The sequence below is a fragment of the Camelus ferus genome, chromosome 2 (assembly GCF_009834535.1).
Source record: "Camelus ferus isolate YT-003-E chromosome 2, BCGSAC_Cfer_1.0, whole genome shotgun sequence".
In the NCBI taxonomy this organism is placed as follows: Eukaryota; Metazoa; Chordata; class Mammalia; order Artiodactyla; family Camelidae; genus Camelus; species Camelus ferus.
Window position 1 is genome coordinate 102830917 of NC_045697.1, and position 15161 is coordinate 102846077.

General features: G+C 37.7%; 1 protein-coding gene across 3 annotated transcripts in view; it reads right to left on the reverse strand.

Moving 5' to 3' along the window:
• The window catches only part of OTUD4 (OTU deubiquitinase 4), a 39023-nt gene that overhangs the window by 15084 nt on the left and 8778 nt on the right, over positions 1 to 15161 (reverse strand). For 2 of the 3 annotated variants that reach the window (XM_032464248.1, XM_032464241.1), the window contains exons 4-13: positions 11787 to 11833; positions 11023 to 11095; positions 9895 to 9976; positions 7973 to 8105; positions 5396 to 5453; positions 5027 to 5144; positions 4868 to 4932; positions 2347 to 2441; positions 1210 to 1310; positions 923 to 1109 (exon numbers count right to left, since the gene is read on the reverse strand). In XM_032464248.1, the coding sequence (XP_032320139.1) occupies positions 923 to 1109; positions 1210 to 1310; positions 2347 to 2441; positions 4868 to 4932; positions 5027 to 5144; positions 5396 to 5453; positions 7973 to 8105; positions 9895 to 9976; positions 11023 to 11095; positions 11787 to 11833 (959 nt within the window). The remainder of the gene's footprint in view (positions 1 to 922; positions 1110 to 1209; positions 1311 to 2346; positions 2442 to 4867; positions 4933 to 5026; positions 5145 to 5395; positions 5454 to 7972; positions 8106 to 9894; positions 9977 to 11022; positions 11096 to 11786; positions 11834 to 15161) is intronic. The other variant, XM_032464256.1, reaches the window with a different exon arrangement.

The window sequence follows — 15161 nt, forward strand, 5'->3', positions numbered from 1 at the left end:
GTTTTACGCCAGTCGTAGTACCCCACAGACCCAGGAAACTACACCATACTGGTAACGTGTCAACCTAAGAACCTACAACACTGTCTTGAAGATGTAACATAAACTATCCTTAACAACAAAATGTTAAGTACACTCCCAAGAAAGGGGAATGCCCACATGCCAGAAATAAAGGAACTAAAAACCGGAGCTTGGCAAGTTCCAACTATTCAGACAACTGGGGAGAGGGAGCCTGGATGGGGAAGGTACTGGTCACAGTAACCCAGGAGGCCTCCAGCACACACAGGAGACACGGCCAAGCCTGCAGGAATTACACCAACCTACAGCCCCATTCAGTGTTAAGACACATTACCACAAACAATCCAGACTTATCAAAACAAAGTAAACCAACCACTCAGGTTAATTTACGTTCCTATATGAAGGGGAACAGCCTCACTTTGCAGGGAATTAGAAATACAATTTGGAAGTCAGTATTTAACACACTACAAGCCACCAGAAAACTTACTAAATGCCAGGATAAGGTCTAGGATAAATAAATAAATCATTTGAAAAAAATTATTCAAAAATAAAGATAAAGATGGCTTACCCTTCAAAATTCCTCTGATTTATTTAAAGAGAATTACAAAGAACTGAAATCTTCACATGGTACTTCATCAACAATACTTTTAATACTGATGCTACAGACAAGTATATGAACAAAGAGTTGTAACTAAACACATGTAACATGGCAAATAAAAGAAAAGTTCCTCACTTAATTTCTTTTTATTTTTCTTTTTTAGGTAGGGGAGGTAATTAGGTTTACTTACTAGTTTTTTAATGGAGGTACTGGGGATGGAACCCAGGACCTCGGGCAGGCACTCTGCCACTGAGCTCTACCCTCCCCACCTCAGTTAATTTCTCATTGTCTTGCATTCAAGAAGAGTACCTTATGATCTGTGAGGGTGTCCTGCTCAAACTTCTGTGCTCGCTGGCAGGCTTCTGAGGCTGCGACCCTGCGGGGTGGCTGGAGGCGGCGTGCGGTCTCACCCCCGAAGGGTGCTGCAGCCGAGGAGGTAGTGTGGCTGGGGCTTTCGCTGGCTTGCTTGGGGTCTTTGGCCCTCTGTAATCAATGTCTGTGACAAGAAGCCAAAAATATCTCATCGTTTTCCTATTATAACCACCCCAAGTACTATCACCCCTTCCCCAAGAAAGAGTAACTTGATGTGCTCCTACCAGAATGGAAATTTTGTCCGGAAGGAGGTTTTTTCATCCTCTTCCCTGACACTGTGTTCCAGCTTTCTGAGGGAGGTGGTTTGAGGTTCTTCGGTGAGTGTCTTTAAAAGGAAATAAATAAACTTGCAGTAATTTAAAGTACTCCAGTAAGAATACCCACTTAAGTACTGTGTATACTTAAGAAAAAATTTTTTCAATTTACATAAAAAAGAATTCCCAGTTTTAGTTCTTATATAAAAAACTAAAGTACAAAGCATTTAGCAATCCAGATGTAATTCTAATCAAATAAGGTGTCACAAAGCAAAAGCATATTTTCTAACCTAAAAGAACAGAAGACTAAAAGGCCATAATCACAATCTAAGCATAAAATTAAATAAAGGGGAGATTATTATCCATTAGACATGACGACAGGACTGTAGCCAAGGTGGGGGAGGGAGGAGTCCTTTCTGTGTTATCTACGTGTCTACAAGAAATGGTGTGATGTCTGGGATACGCTTGCAAAAATTCCAATTTCATTCCCATTTTTTTTTAAGGGTTAGGCAGAAGAGATTAGAAAAGACCGCCAAACCACTATTTGCTTCTAAAATAGGGTGACAGTCACACTAGGGTTCACTGCAATGTCCTTCTCACAAGTGTGTATGTCTGAAATTTTCCATAGTGAAGTCTAGGTGTGATCTACTACCTTTTCCTCTAATAAAGGCAGCAGTAGCTGAAACAAAAGTTGCTCTAAAGTAACACTGCTTAACAGAAAGCGTTTTACTCCTCCTCCTGACAATCATTTACTAAAAACTACAGGCAGGGCAGCAATGAATGAAATTAGAAATGAGTATGGTCTCTGTCCTCCAAAGCTCCTACTTTATAGTTACAACAGAATCAATTTCCCAAATTGCCTTTGAGAAGAATGGCACACTTTAAACAGTATGCAACAAATATTTTTATTTAAAATACGTTAAGGCACAAACCACTAAATCTGAACTCAAACTAGTTTTCCAAAAGATCTAAACAAATATATTTTCTATACACTGGCAGTATCTTTAACTGAATTTGCAAATACACAGGGCCATTTAGAAATGCTCTTGATTACATGAGGCTAAATGGAAGAGACCGTGAATGCCTTAGCTGAAGAGCAATACATACTTCTTTCCAAGTTCCTCGACCAAAACTGGTCCGTTCTCAGAGTGAACCCCTTGGAAGTCTGAATTAGGAAATTTTCCATTGTGATCCAACCTCACCTGTTGAACAATTGCACAAAGAAAAATCAGTCACCTGATTCTTTCGCATTAATGATCAGTTTCCAAATTGTTATTTCATTTTCAACTAAAGAGAAAATGAACATACATTGTTGAAAGCAAACTTAAGTTCAAAAGGGTGTCTGATATTATCTCTGACCTCCATGACCTATGTACCTCTATCAATACTACTTCGGTTTACTCTTTCAAACTTTTTCTAAATTGTCCTAGCTCTGAAGGCAGGCTGTGGCCCCACAAACACCAGGATTCCAGGCCCGGCGTTTCTTCTTACCAGCAATATGACCTTGACCAAGTTCCTCATGTCATGCTTCAGTGTCCTCAGATACAAGATGGGACTAATAATAGTACCTACATCAGAGGACCCACGGAGATGGAATGAGGTACATATGACACAAATAACGGACACCAGCTTGCAAACGGCAACAACTCCACAAAGGAGGGTAACTATTATTAAAATTCCTATTGTCGTCTCATTTTTTCAATATTTAAATATTTTAACATGTAACTGGGACCTTTTTTCCCCTTACAGATAGGTCCATCATCTCTTCTCTAACATACAGCTGGTTATTACACAATAGCAAATCATCAAGACAGAAGAATAAGCCTTTGGGTTTCCTATAGTCAAAGGGCACACACTGAACAGCGCACTGCCAGTCACTGCACTAGGAGCCCAATGTATGCAGCCGTGTCTGGAGTAACCTCCTATTTTATCCGTACAGTCTCCCTTGGAATCCGTGGGGGACTGGGTTCCAGGACCCCTGAAAATACCACAACTCCCCGGGTACTCGAGTGCCTGACGTAAAATGGCCCAGCACGCTCGGCCCTCCACGTCCGCCGGCGCGGAGGACGGCCGACTGCAGATTACGGCCCTCAAGCGGAGCTTTCACTCTTCATCAGCCACAGCAGGACCCTGCCTTCCTCTCTTCCACAGTTTTACCATAAAAAAATTTTTCTGAAGCTAATTTTTATTAAAAGTTTAAACTACATTTTACACGCTTGAGTAAATAAAAGTCACCTTTGAGTCACAACAGACTCCATAATAAAATTTCAATTAACTTTTGTCCAAGTGAAATAGTCAAGTAGTAGAAATAGAAACAAAATACTCTAAAAAGGAAAAAATTAAAACAAGTATCTGCTTAACCATCTACCTTATACAGCATCTGTTTTATAGAAGCAATTGCAACCTGAAAGGAAATACGCCTGATTTAAAGTAATGAGTAACACACTTTCAGCGATGCCAAATAAGCAAACTTCTCTTCCCTACTAAGCAAGGAGAGGGACGGAGGGGAACCACAAGCCCTGGATTTACTCATCTCTTTTCTTCTCTTCCAAGTTTCCCAAATCAATATAGTAAAAGACTGCACGATTCTGTTCTGTGACTAGAGCACATTTCTGACAATCCTGTAGGGAAGAACCTAAATGAATCATACCCTCTTCTTCCTGTCCTTTCAAATACCCCAGAATCAGAACACTATTAAAGCTTTTAAGGTAAAGTTAGTCACAGACACCCCAGATATAATCCTGGTCAATCAGAGACTTTCCACAGACCACTTTATCACAGAGGAAATGAGTGTTTCCTCCCCAAGTCAAGAAGAAATGTTTGTCAATGGCTATTTTAAAATAGTTTTTAAAAGACAGCACTTTTTGAGGGAAACCATTTTTGATGAAAATTCTCTTATAAATAACAATATTTTTGTGTGGAGGGGAGGGTTGTTTTTGTTTTAGAAAGAGTATTATTTTTTCATAAGAGTTTCTCTAGTCTTGGCATTACTGATACTTTAGACCAGGTAATTCTTTGCCGGGGCGGTGGCAGGGAGGTGGTCCTGTCCCAGCCTCTACCCACCAAAACAGCATCCTCCCAGCTGTAACAAAAAAAAACGCCCACAGACACTGCTAAATGGGAGTCAGGGGTACAAAATCACACGAAGTGAGAAGCGCTGACCTAACGCAGCTTTCCCCTTTAACACCCAGCTGCTTCAGTCCAGAGCAGTAGCTTATTCAAAGTAAATGGCAAAACTCTTTATTATTCACTTCCCTTTCTCAGTCCAACAAAAAAATTATGTATTTATCAAAATCTTCCAGAATGACTTTCATACACCAAACTGATCTATAACGTCAGTTTCAGTAAATTATCTGCCAACTGTGATGAAAAATCTAAAAACCTAAAATGTTATTTGCTACTCCTTTGAGGCAAGTAGTATCAAAGACTGAACTGTTTTACAGACCATGTGATGGGATGCCATGGTTTTAGATGCATATGGTTTTGGTAATGCATTCAAAAGCTATATATTTCTAACTAGTAAAATGTTTACATGATAAAATGCAGTCTGAAATCCCAAATTAACAACACATACAAACTTGGGCAAGATTTCAAGTAAAATCTTTACTTCCTCTATATAATCACTTACTTGGCATTTATCTCCAACTTCATACTGTAAGCCAGCAGCAATGGAATAATCATGTTTTTGTTGAGCTGTAAACAATATCAGTACAGTATCAAGTTGACTTAATCATTTTCAAATACCACAAAGCAAATTTATGGAAAATACACAGATTTTTAAACTCACCTTGTTTAGACTTCAGCCAAATTTCATATTCCACATTTCTATAGACTGCTGGATTGAGTGACTTAAGAACCTTTCTAGACAAAGGAAGGCTAGGAGAGTTCCCATTGTTTTTCGGGTGCTAAATAAACAAAGCCAGGAAGTCCAATGAACACAGAAATGCTCTTAAAACATGTCTGAGATACGTATAAGAGTAAAATCAAATGAAGAAGTAAACTTTAAAAATTAGGAAGTCACCAAAAAAAGTCTTACTAGTAGTTGATCCTGACTCTATTGAAAATGTACCAGAAAAGAGAAAAAAAAAATTAAGACTATAAATTCATATGCTTCTTATATTGAAGAACTAGTTAAAACCATTTTTAAAAAAAATACCTGATCACTTGACAAAGCTTTAAATCCATTCACATCATTAGCAGTGGTAGCTGTACTCCTACAAAGAAGCATAGCCATCATTAGGAATACAAAAGTGTTTGCACACAATTACCTTATTCTAACCTCACAAAAAAAATCTCAGTCAGAGTTATATCCCAAAAAGTCACAGCTATATTCCAATGAGCTCAAACAAGTTTAGAATAAATGAGCATATGTACATGTACATGTGTGTATGTGTATATGTATACATGTCAAAGATTTTTACGGTAATTCTTACTGACTTAATCATCAAAAAGACAAAAACACAAAAAATATGAAATTTGGGGGAGCAGAATCAATGAATTTATGAAACATTCAATGTAAAAATTTCCTTTCAAAATATAGATGAGGCTCCACTAAACAAAATACTTCACTACAGCAAGACAGACAATCTATGAGAATAGATATAAACTAAGTAAGTAATCAGTATGGTAAATGCTGGTAAGTGCTGTAGGGGGAAAAAGGTAGGAAAAACAGTGTTGAGACTTAGGCTAAAATAATACAAAAAAAAAAAAAAAAGGATGAGCAAAGGACTTGCTGAGATGTCTTTCTAAATAAAGATTTAAAGGTGATGGGACAGCAAACCATATGGCTGCTGCAAGCAGAGGGGACAGGAGATGCAAGGACCTTGGGGAAGCCAAGAGGCTGGTGAGGCTGGTCAGAGTGATGGCAGGTCGAGTGGGTGATGAGGTGAGAGGTTACCTACACTCTTCCATCCTACAATTCCTCCTCATTAATAAATCAATCTCTAGTCTTCAGGACAATCTCCAAATCTATACCCTTAAATGCAGCAATATGTAAGAGACCCCAAGTATCTGAGAGTCTAGACTAAAGAGCACCCTAACTTTCTAAAGTTCAGGACTGACCGATATCAATGTGAAAAGAATCCAGGCACAAGAGCACAGTGACATCCCGGGTCTTTCCTCCTTGTTACCACACGTGTGCCTACCTATCCTGCCATGACCAGGCAGCATTATTCCCTAACTGAAGTTCTGTCTTCCCCGAGCCAGCCACAACACAAGCAAAAAGAAATCTTAATAATGCAGTGAAAAGTTAATTAAAAAGGCTTCCACGTTCCAAGGGCCACAATAACGCAATATAAAAAGGAAAACAGCATTACAATGAGCTCAGCATCCCTGATAAACTTCTCCAACTTACTAGCCTCTACTCCACGCTACACCTACCTCAGCTGCCAGCTGCCATCCCAGACCCAACTGCTGCTAAAACTATCAGGAGCAGCAACCAAAGGGCGTGTGCTGGAAGTGCCACCACACCAAATAAAGGTAATAAGTTAAAACAAGTCATTCATTCTCTCTCCCAACTTCCCCTATGTTCAATGACTTGTCTTAATCATACCAGGTGCCTGGAGAAAACCACTGAGCAGAATTTCCATCTGTGCAAAGTTAATTAGGCTATTCTAGCATTAAATTTACAAGGGAAGATCCTAATTTTAATCTAACTGACTCATTTCTTTCTTACAAAGAAATGGTAGTCAATCAAATTTTTAATCAGGATCAGAAAAATTTAATTCAACAAATGCTTGGAATTACAGATGTAAGAAGATATATTTAAGCATTTAATAAAGAATTAGATATCCTAAGGCTCCATTTCATTTTTCTCTAGTTTCACAGTATGTAACACCAAATGGATACTTTTATACTCTCATACAGGAGGAATAACACACTTTTAGCTTCAGTGAGAATGGAATAGGTCGGTTCTCGTAAAATAGAGAGTAAATTTAACATGGTTGATAAAAACTAACGCATGTTGGACATGCTATCTAGGAACTAGGCTGTGCACTGTACATGTTATCTCATTTAATTCTCACAGATTCTCCACTTTAAAGAAATACTAATATATCCTCATTTTATAGGTATAGAATTGAGATTTCTTAGTGAATTTAAGTAACTTGTGCCAAGAGCAGTTAGCTGCCAGGAAGCCAGGACTGAAACCAGGTTAGGATGTCCACAGCCCAAGCTCTTACCCACTACCCTATACGTCTTGTGCGGAAAAGAAAAATAAGCTTCAGAGACTTAAGGTAAAAGGTGCTTATTCACAACCTAAACAAAGGCATCATCCAGAGCTACTCACATACTTAAACTCCAGCTTGGGTTTATTATTATATAAAAAGAAGAGGCATTAAGAAAGAAAATAATAAAAGAAAGTCAAGGAAATCAAAATGCCCATTTTTTCCATCACTGGCTATGTAAGCAATTGACAGGCTAATTTTAAAATTTTATTAATACACATACGTATAGGTAGGACCAAATCTATTCCACAGATATATATATACACATCCAGGTTACACAGAAACAGATCCTTAGCAACAATAAAAAAAATCAACTTCCAAAAGAAATAGCCTCATAACAGAAATTAGATAAAATTAGTGGCAGGGAAGGAACCTGCTACTGCAGACTGCTGTGTTTCAGAAGCACCGTAATACCTCAGTACGTGAGGCAACTCCATGCAGAAACAAGTTCCGAACTGTTTCTTGGTATGGCACTATAAAGATATTTTAGGACTGAAATTCATTCTTACTTGTAACTGTCATCCTCTGAATCTGATATTTCACTGTTGTTTTCATCAGCTACTTCAGAGGTGTCTAGTCCCATCAAGATTTTACTCACATCAGTTTTAAATACCTTCTCATACAACAATTCATAAAGGAGAGCTGCAAGTAACAAAAGAGAGACGTTACACAACATTAACTAATTTTATGTTCTAACGTAAAATTGAGATTGCTCAAGCTTCTACAGTCCTAACTAGACACCTGCAACATCCTATGGTCAATAACACAATTTAATCAAAAAACTACCTAGATAGAGAGCATCTACAATGTCTGTCTTTGCAGTGAATTACTTCCAAATCACTTACATAAGATACTGACATTTTTTAAGCTATAACACAAAAAAGGTATCACAACTGTGAAACAAGTATAATGCAATTAAATGTGCACACTGAGCAATGACTACATTTCATACACTGTGCCTAGCCTTTACACACCTTCATATTCAGTCCCAGCACAGTGAAGTGTTCTAACTGTACACATGAAAAAACTAAGGCGGGGGGAGGAGTAGCTGAGGGGTAGAATGTGGTCCTTAGCAGGCAGGAGGTCCGAGTTCAATCCCCCAGTCCCGCCTTAAAATAAATAAATTAAAGACCTAATCACCTCTCCCCACCCAAAAAAAAGAAGAAAAAAAAAAAAAAAAAAGAACTACAGACGTCACACAACCTGCCCAACCTTAAGAGGCTTGGATGGAAAACTTAAGGGCATGAAGAGTGTGAGAAAGAAGAGAACTTTTCATAAAGGACTAAAAAGAAACTGTTATAAAATGTGCTCTTATCACCCCCCACTGAAGCATATTTAGCCAACCTCTTTGCTTTAAAAAAGGGGAAAAAACCTCCAGAAAACACAGAAATATGTATTACCAAATATTCAAAAACACACTCCACCTGGAGTTTAGGACTCTCATTTAGTTTAAATTACAATGACCTTTACGAAAACAAGAATACTAAGAATTCACCCACCATGGTCCCCCAAGACACCCTCGTCTCACAGACCACCTTGCATCTACCCTGATATCATCCAAGCCGCAGGCACTGAGACGTGCAGGAGAGGTAGGCACCATGAGCTGTCCCTTCCAAAGCTGAAGTGTCCAGATTTTGAATAACTGAGAGAGGAGGACAGAGCCCCAGATTCAGACTGCTAGACTTTCCTATCCCAAAACAGATCAATCAGTTTAAAAATCTGCATTACACACAACTTCGCTGGTCACCCTAGCTGGAGAACAGAGGAAAAAGCTGTCACACGCCCAGCACCGCTGCTTTGCACGAGTGATGTGCACTTTATTGGAACAGATGATAAAGGAGCTGAAGTAAGAAGGTAGGAAGGACCTACCAGAGCAGTGATTCTCAACTGAGGATGAAAGGGGGATTTTACCCTCCCAGGAAATATTTGGCAAAATCTGGAGACATTTCTGGCCGTCACATGGGGGAGACAGTTACTGGCACCCACACAGCTGATACTACTAAACATCCTGCAATGCACAGAACCCCCCTCCCCAAAACAAGTAATTATCTGGCCCCAATGTCAACAGTGCCAAGGTTAAGAAACCCTGGTCTGGAGCCAAATATAACCAAATGCTTGATTTCCTCATTTAGATTTTTACATTATATGCTAACAGCTTTAAAAACACATATAAATCCTTATTACTAAAATTAATCACTGCAGAAAAAAAATAATATTGCATTTACAAGCCAAACTCTAAGCAACTAGCAGCTCCTTTTCTGCCTATTGAAACAAGTTTTTATTACAGTATTAACATTTCTGGTTAACCTAAGGTTCTCAGAAATATATTTTTATACAACAGAACAGTGTATTTGCCCTGACTTGTCTGCGTTAAGACTATGTATTGCTTAGGGATAAAATGTCCTATACAAACAACAAGGGTAATACTTACACTGACACATGGCAGAGCTCTCTTTATACTTTATGGGATAGACAATATCATAATGATTTCCATTTGAAAAACACAGTAATACCTGAAAGGGAAAAATAAAAAACGCTTCTGAGCCCTTCACGTATGACATTTACGTAGAACTTCTATCTCCAGTATCTCTGAATTACTAGTAAATAATTTCCAAGTAGAAAGAGAGTATTTCAGAAGCTCCCATGTGGTACATCTATACGCTGAAATGTCACACAGCCATTACATCAAAAAGTTCTTAATGACTTGGGGAAATGCTTACGGGATCACAAATCACATACAATTTATGATAACAACATGATTTCAACTATTTAAAGACCAAGAGGTTAAAAGCCTGTAAGAAATCATTCCAAAACCTTATTAATGCTTACCTCGCTAAGAGGCAGAATCAAAAGTAAATTTTTTCTGCTTTACAGTTTTAAGTACCTTCTAAACAGTCAACTACTTATGCAAAGAGAAATGCACACTGATTTTGCTTAGATTATGTCATATTCCAAGAATTATACTGGAAAGGCCAGATCCAGAGCCAAGCACCTTGGAAACCCCCAAGTCCTTATAAAGGTATATTTCACTCAGTTCCCCTCCCCTCACCACCATTAGCATGGTGACAAGACACTTCAGCTTGGTCGGGATGATTCCAGCACAGCTCATTTAAATAAAGTTCTCTAACAGTGAATCAGGTTTCATTTTATTTGTCCCTTTCTAGACTTTCTGCTTTGTGACTCGGATTATCTTTATTATGGGAAACAGATCGCAACTACCGATCTATTAATTTCTGGGTACAATGACAGAACCTATTTTCACAAGTAATCTTACTATTTAATGTTTATACTGATCTAAGACAGTAACAGTCTAGTTAATCATGTACTACTACCTCAATTTTTTTCCTCTAGTAAAATGTTATGAGTTCAACAGTGACTTGTGGGGAAAATCAAATTCAAAATAATATAACTCAATGATGATTATCAGGAACTTAAAAAAACTCAAAAAGTAACTTTAAAAAATTCAAAGTCAAGTAAAAATTATAGCTCAGGCAGTCAAGGTAGCAACTGAGTGGTTCTTTTACTTAAATCTTTAAGAAACGCTTAGAAAAATTCTTACCTTTTCAGGAAAATTATTTTCAGTTACTTGTGAAGGAGAAACATTTGGTTCCCGATAAATTATAAAATCTTTCCTGAAAATAACATTTAGAAATTACTTCTGATGAAATGTGTTTCATGAATTGAGATTTCATGATTTCATTCTTTCACTCAAGAGCCTAGTGCACAACAAGCAATGTTCTAGGCCCTGGAAACAGAGCAGTAAACAAAAGACTGTGATGGAGTAACTAGGTTCTAACATACCTGCATAAACATATCCATTTAAAAAAAAATACTTTAAATATAATTTGCATATCTGTAACTGCAGCTGTAACTCTAAAAGTAGACCTCAAAATCACAGAAATTGTTAAGATAAAATCTATAAAGACATTTTGAAAAGAAAAAAATAAAGCATTCACCTGCTCCTCTACTGGGCAAAAGCAATGAAATTGGCACTCCGGTGTTTTGCCTCTGTCCTAGTGGCCACTCACTGCTACCAGCCCTGAGAAAGTGGGGAAGCGTTTCTCTGGGAGGCCGATAACTGATACAGTTCATAGGCTTGGAAAACTTTTGGAATATTCCATTCCAAAAATATTTTGAGAATTAAAATTCCTAAACACTGACATGTCTAAATGTCAAACTGATGCAATTAAAAAAACAAATCATCAAAAAAGATTCTCAAAATCAACAAAAACTGCTTTGCTACTTTAACAGTTTTAGTATAATGGAATCTGTTAATTTCCCACTGACTTCATTTTTGTTTGCCTATGTTATTACAGTGTTTACCTGTACATAAGAGAAAGGGCACTTATTTCCACTTGTCCAACCCATTCCTGTATTGAAGAAAAGAAGTTGGCACATAAGTCTCCTACTTTTTACAAAACCTTAATACATATCTTTATACAATATACCTAATGAACTAGAAAAGCTCATTAATATTATTAGTATTATGAATATTATAAAAGCATGTCTGTAAAACAGACAATAATATGTACTAAAAGGCAGCCCAACTACGGGGACGCCGTAAGAGTTTCTGCTCGCGTGGCAAGATGACGGAGTGGAACTTTTAAGCTGAGAACTTGCTGAAGGCAAGGGCTCTGTCTTCCAACCTAGCCGGACAGAGCCTGGCACATGGTACGTGCCCAGAAAATGGGATGATGAGCAGGAGCAGAACTCAGGAATCAGAAAGGATGGAAAAGGGCAGAAGGTCTCTTATCTTCAGCATGACTGAGCACAAAGAAAGCAGCGTCCCAGCAGTCACGGTACCGTGCGGTAGAAGTTCTAGTACTAAAGGAGCCATTTTAAGTCCTTCAACTTTTTAGAAGAAAATAGCCAGTATATATCAAAATTTTAAATCCCCATATACTCTTTGATCCAGCAATTCAACTTCTATTAAGTCTACCCTAAAGAAATTTTTCATATGTTCACAAGTGTACATAAACAAGAATGTTCACTGTAGCTATTTTTAATAGTTTAAAAAAAATTTTTTAAAGAAAGCCCCAAGATTCCACCAATAGACAAGAAGTTATTAATTTATGGTTCATCCAAATTATGTACAGAAACACCACGCAATCATCAAAAAGAAGGTACACTCATGTGAACTGACTGGGAAGGATCACCCCAACTACTAAGGGAAAAAGACAGTCATAGTAAAATAACCCTGTTGTGCAAAACAAACAGGAAGGCACGTCCGATAGGTGTGCATACATGTGACAGGAGGCCTGCGAGGACATGTCCTGAACTGACAGCAGAGAGACAGGGACTACAAGATGAGGGAAAACGAAGGATTTTCACTCCTCATTCTGTGTTAAATTTTTTACCATGAGATCTACTCCTATACTACCCATGAAATCAGTAAAGACTTACTACCAAGAGTTGCTAAACATAACGAGCTATGATAAATGAATGCTGCCTCTTTCTCCCTGGAAGAAAAGAACTTTGAGACAAGGAAAAGGTTTTAGATAATGCTGTGATCTCTCAGAAAACAATCATCTTTCCTCCACAGACTTTGCATTTTAATAGTTCTTAAAAGTTGGCTCTGGTTTTCAAAATGAAATGGGTGCCATATATTAAAATAGATTTCTTAAAATAGGCCTCTGCCTAACAATCACGGCTTCTCATAAGCTGCTAAAAGTGACACCCTCTGGTATAGAGGAAATCCTCCCCTGAAATCAGTCTGCTTAGCTCGCGAACACAAGCTACATCCACTTTACAGAATGCATTACATCACTTGAAAAATGGAAAATTATTCTACAAGTGTCAACAAAATATTACCTCTCAAATAATGGACCTTTCTACAAGTATTTAAATCTTCAGAATAAACTCTGTTGTAGCCTGGTTAAGTGCAAAAGGGCCATTATAGTATCTTCTTGTCTTCTCTAACCAGGGTCAAAAATTTATAATTTTAAATTATTAAAAAAAAAACTATGTTCTACCATTGCCTTCCACCTTTAAGGCTGTAATTACTCAGCACTCTGTGTATGTTTGATCTACTTCCTTATTTTGGGTGAAAGAACAGCATTTCTGCAAAACCTGTTTTAACTAAAGAACTATACTACATCAAAAATGCTAATTTAAATGTTCTTAAACACTCATCAAAAGCAAAATGTGGTCCTCAAAAGACACTATTAAGAATATAAAAAGATACAAATTGGAACAAAATACTGGAAAACATATATATAATACAAAGTAAACTTGTAATTCAATAAAACAAACGTAACAAAAAAAAGGACAAAATCTCTGAATACACATTTCACCAACAAAGATATACGGATGGCAAATAAGCATATAACAAGATGCTGAACATTACTAGAGAAATAAGTTAAAAATCACAATGATATCCCACTACACAATCACTAACACAGCTACAACTTAAAAGGCTGACAATCCTGAGTGTTGATGAAGAAGTTGAGCAATTGGAATCCTCTTACGTTGCCGATGAGAATGCAAAATGGCACAGCCACTTTGGAAAACAGATTGGCAATTTCTCATTAAGTTAACATACATTTACCTTATGACCCAGCAATGCCACCTCTAGGTATTAATTCAAGCAAAAAGAAAACCTAAGTCCGCACAAAGACTTGCAAGCAAACGTTCTCAGCAGCTTTAGTCATAACTAGCCCCAAAATGGAAAGAATTTAAATATCCATCAGCTGGTAAATGGATAAACAAAATGTAGTCCATCCATACAACAAATCACTACTCAGTAATAAAAAGGAACAAACAACAAAATCACACAACAACATGGACGAATCTCAAAGTGTTTCCATTATGTTAAGTGAAAGAAGCAGATCATATCATCATTCCATTTGGGAGTCTAGAAAAGGCAAAAAAATAGCACATTAGTGGATGTGCAGGAGAGCCAGGGGTGTGGGGTGAAGCGCAAAAGGGCGTAAGAAACTCTTTGAGTGATAGAAATGTCCTATATGATGTTTGCGGTGCTGGTTACACAATTGTATCCATCTGTCAAATTTCATCAAATTATAAACTTAAAATTTTATTGTATATCAATTCTACCTCCATAAAGCTGACAAAAATATATTCTTGCAAAAAGTTTGAGGCATTTTTCAAAATGCTCCACTGGTATTTTTAAGTAAAAGGGTAAGGGGCTTTCTCTGAACTGGATGAAGCAATGGAGTTTATCAACTGTATTTCCCTTTTCATTTCATACATTCCATATATCAGGTAGAAAGAAACAAATGAAGACAAAAACATCTGTTGCTAATAACAAGGAACAAACGACTTTTCAGAAGGTTCCTAAAACATCTGGAGAAGGGTTGTGATCACACTGGGAAGGAGAGTGTCCAAAGAATAAGAAAATCCAGCTAGCCAGCACACTGGGAAGGAGACACCTGTCCCATGTGCTCAAAAACGGAAGCAACTTTCCCTGCCTCCTCTCCTGCAGACCCCCAAGTCAATCTCAGCTCAGGCCACAGCACCTCGTTTCCTCCTTCTGACCCCTCCCCTCTCCACTCCCACGATGTCTCTTCTATCCTTTCTCAGACCCTCACAGGCCAACAGCTTCAACTGCTGTGCAGAGATCACTATACAATAATATCCCGGGGTTTTTTTCTGATTAAAAATTAATAAATAGCCTTTGTCATTTCCTTCATCTTCTATAAAGGAAATAAAAATCACCAGTTATACTACTACCAAGAGGCA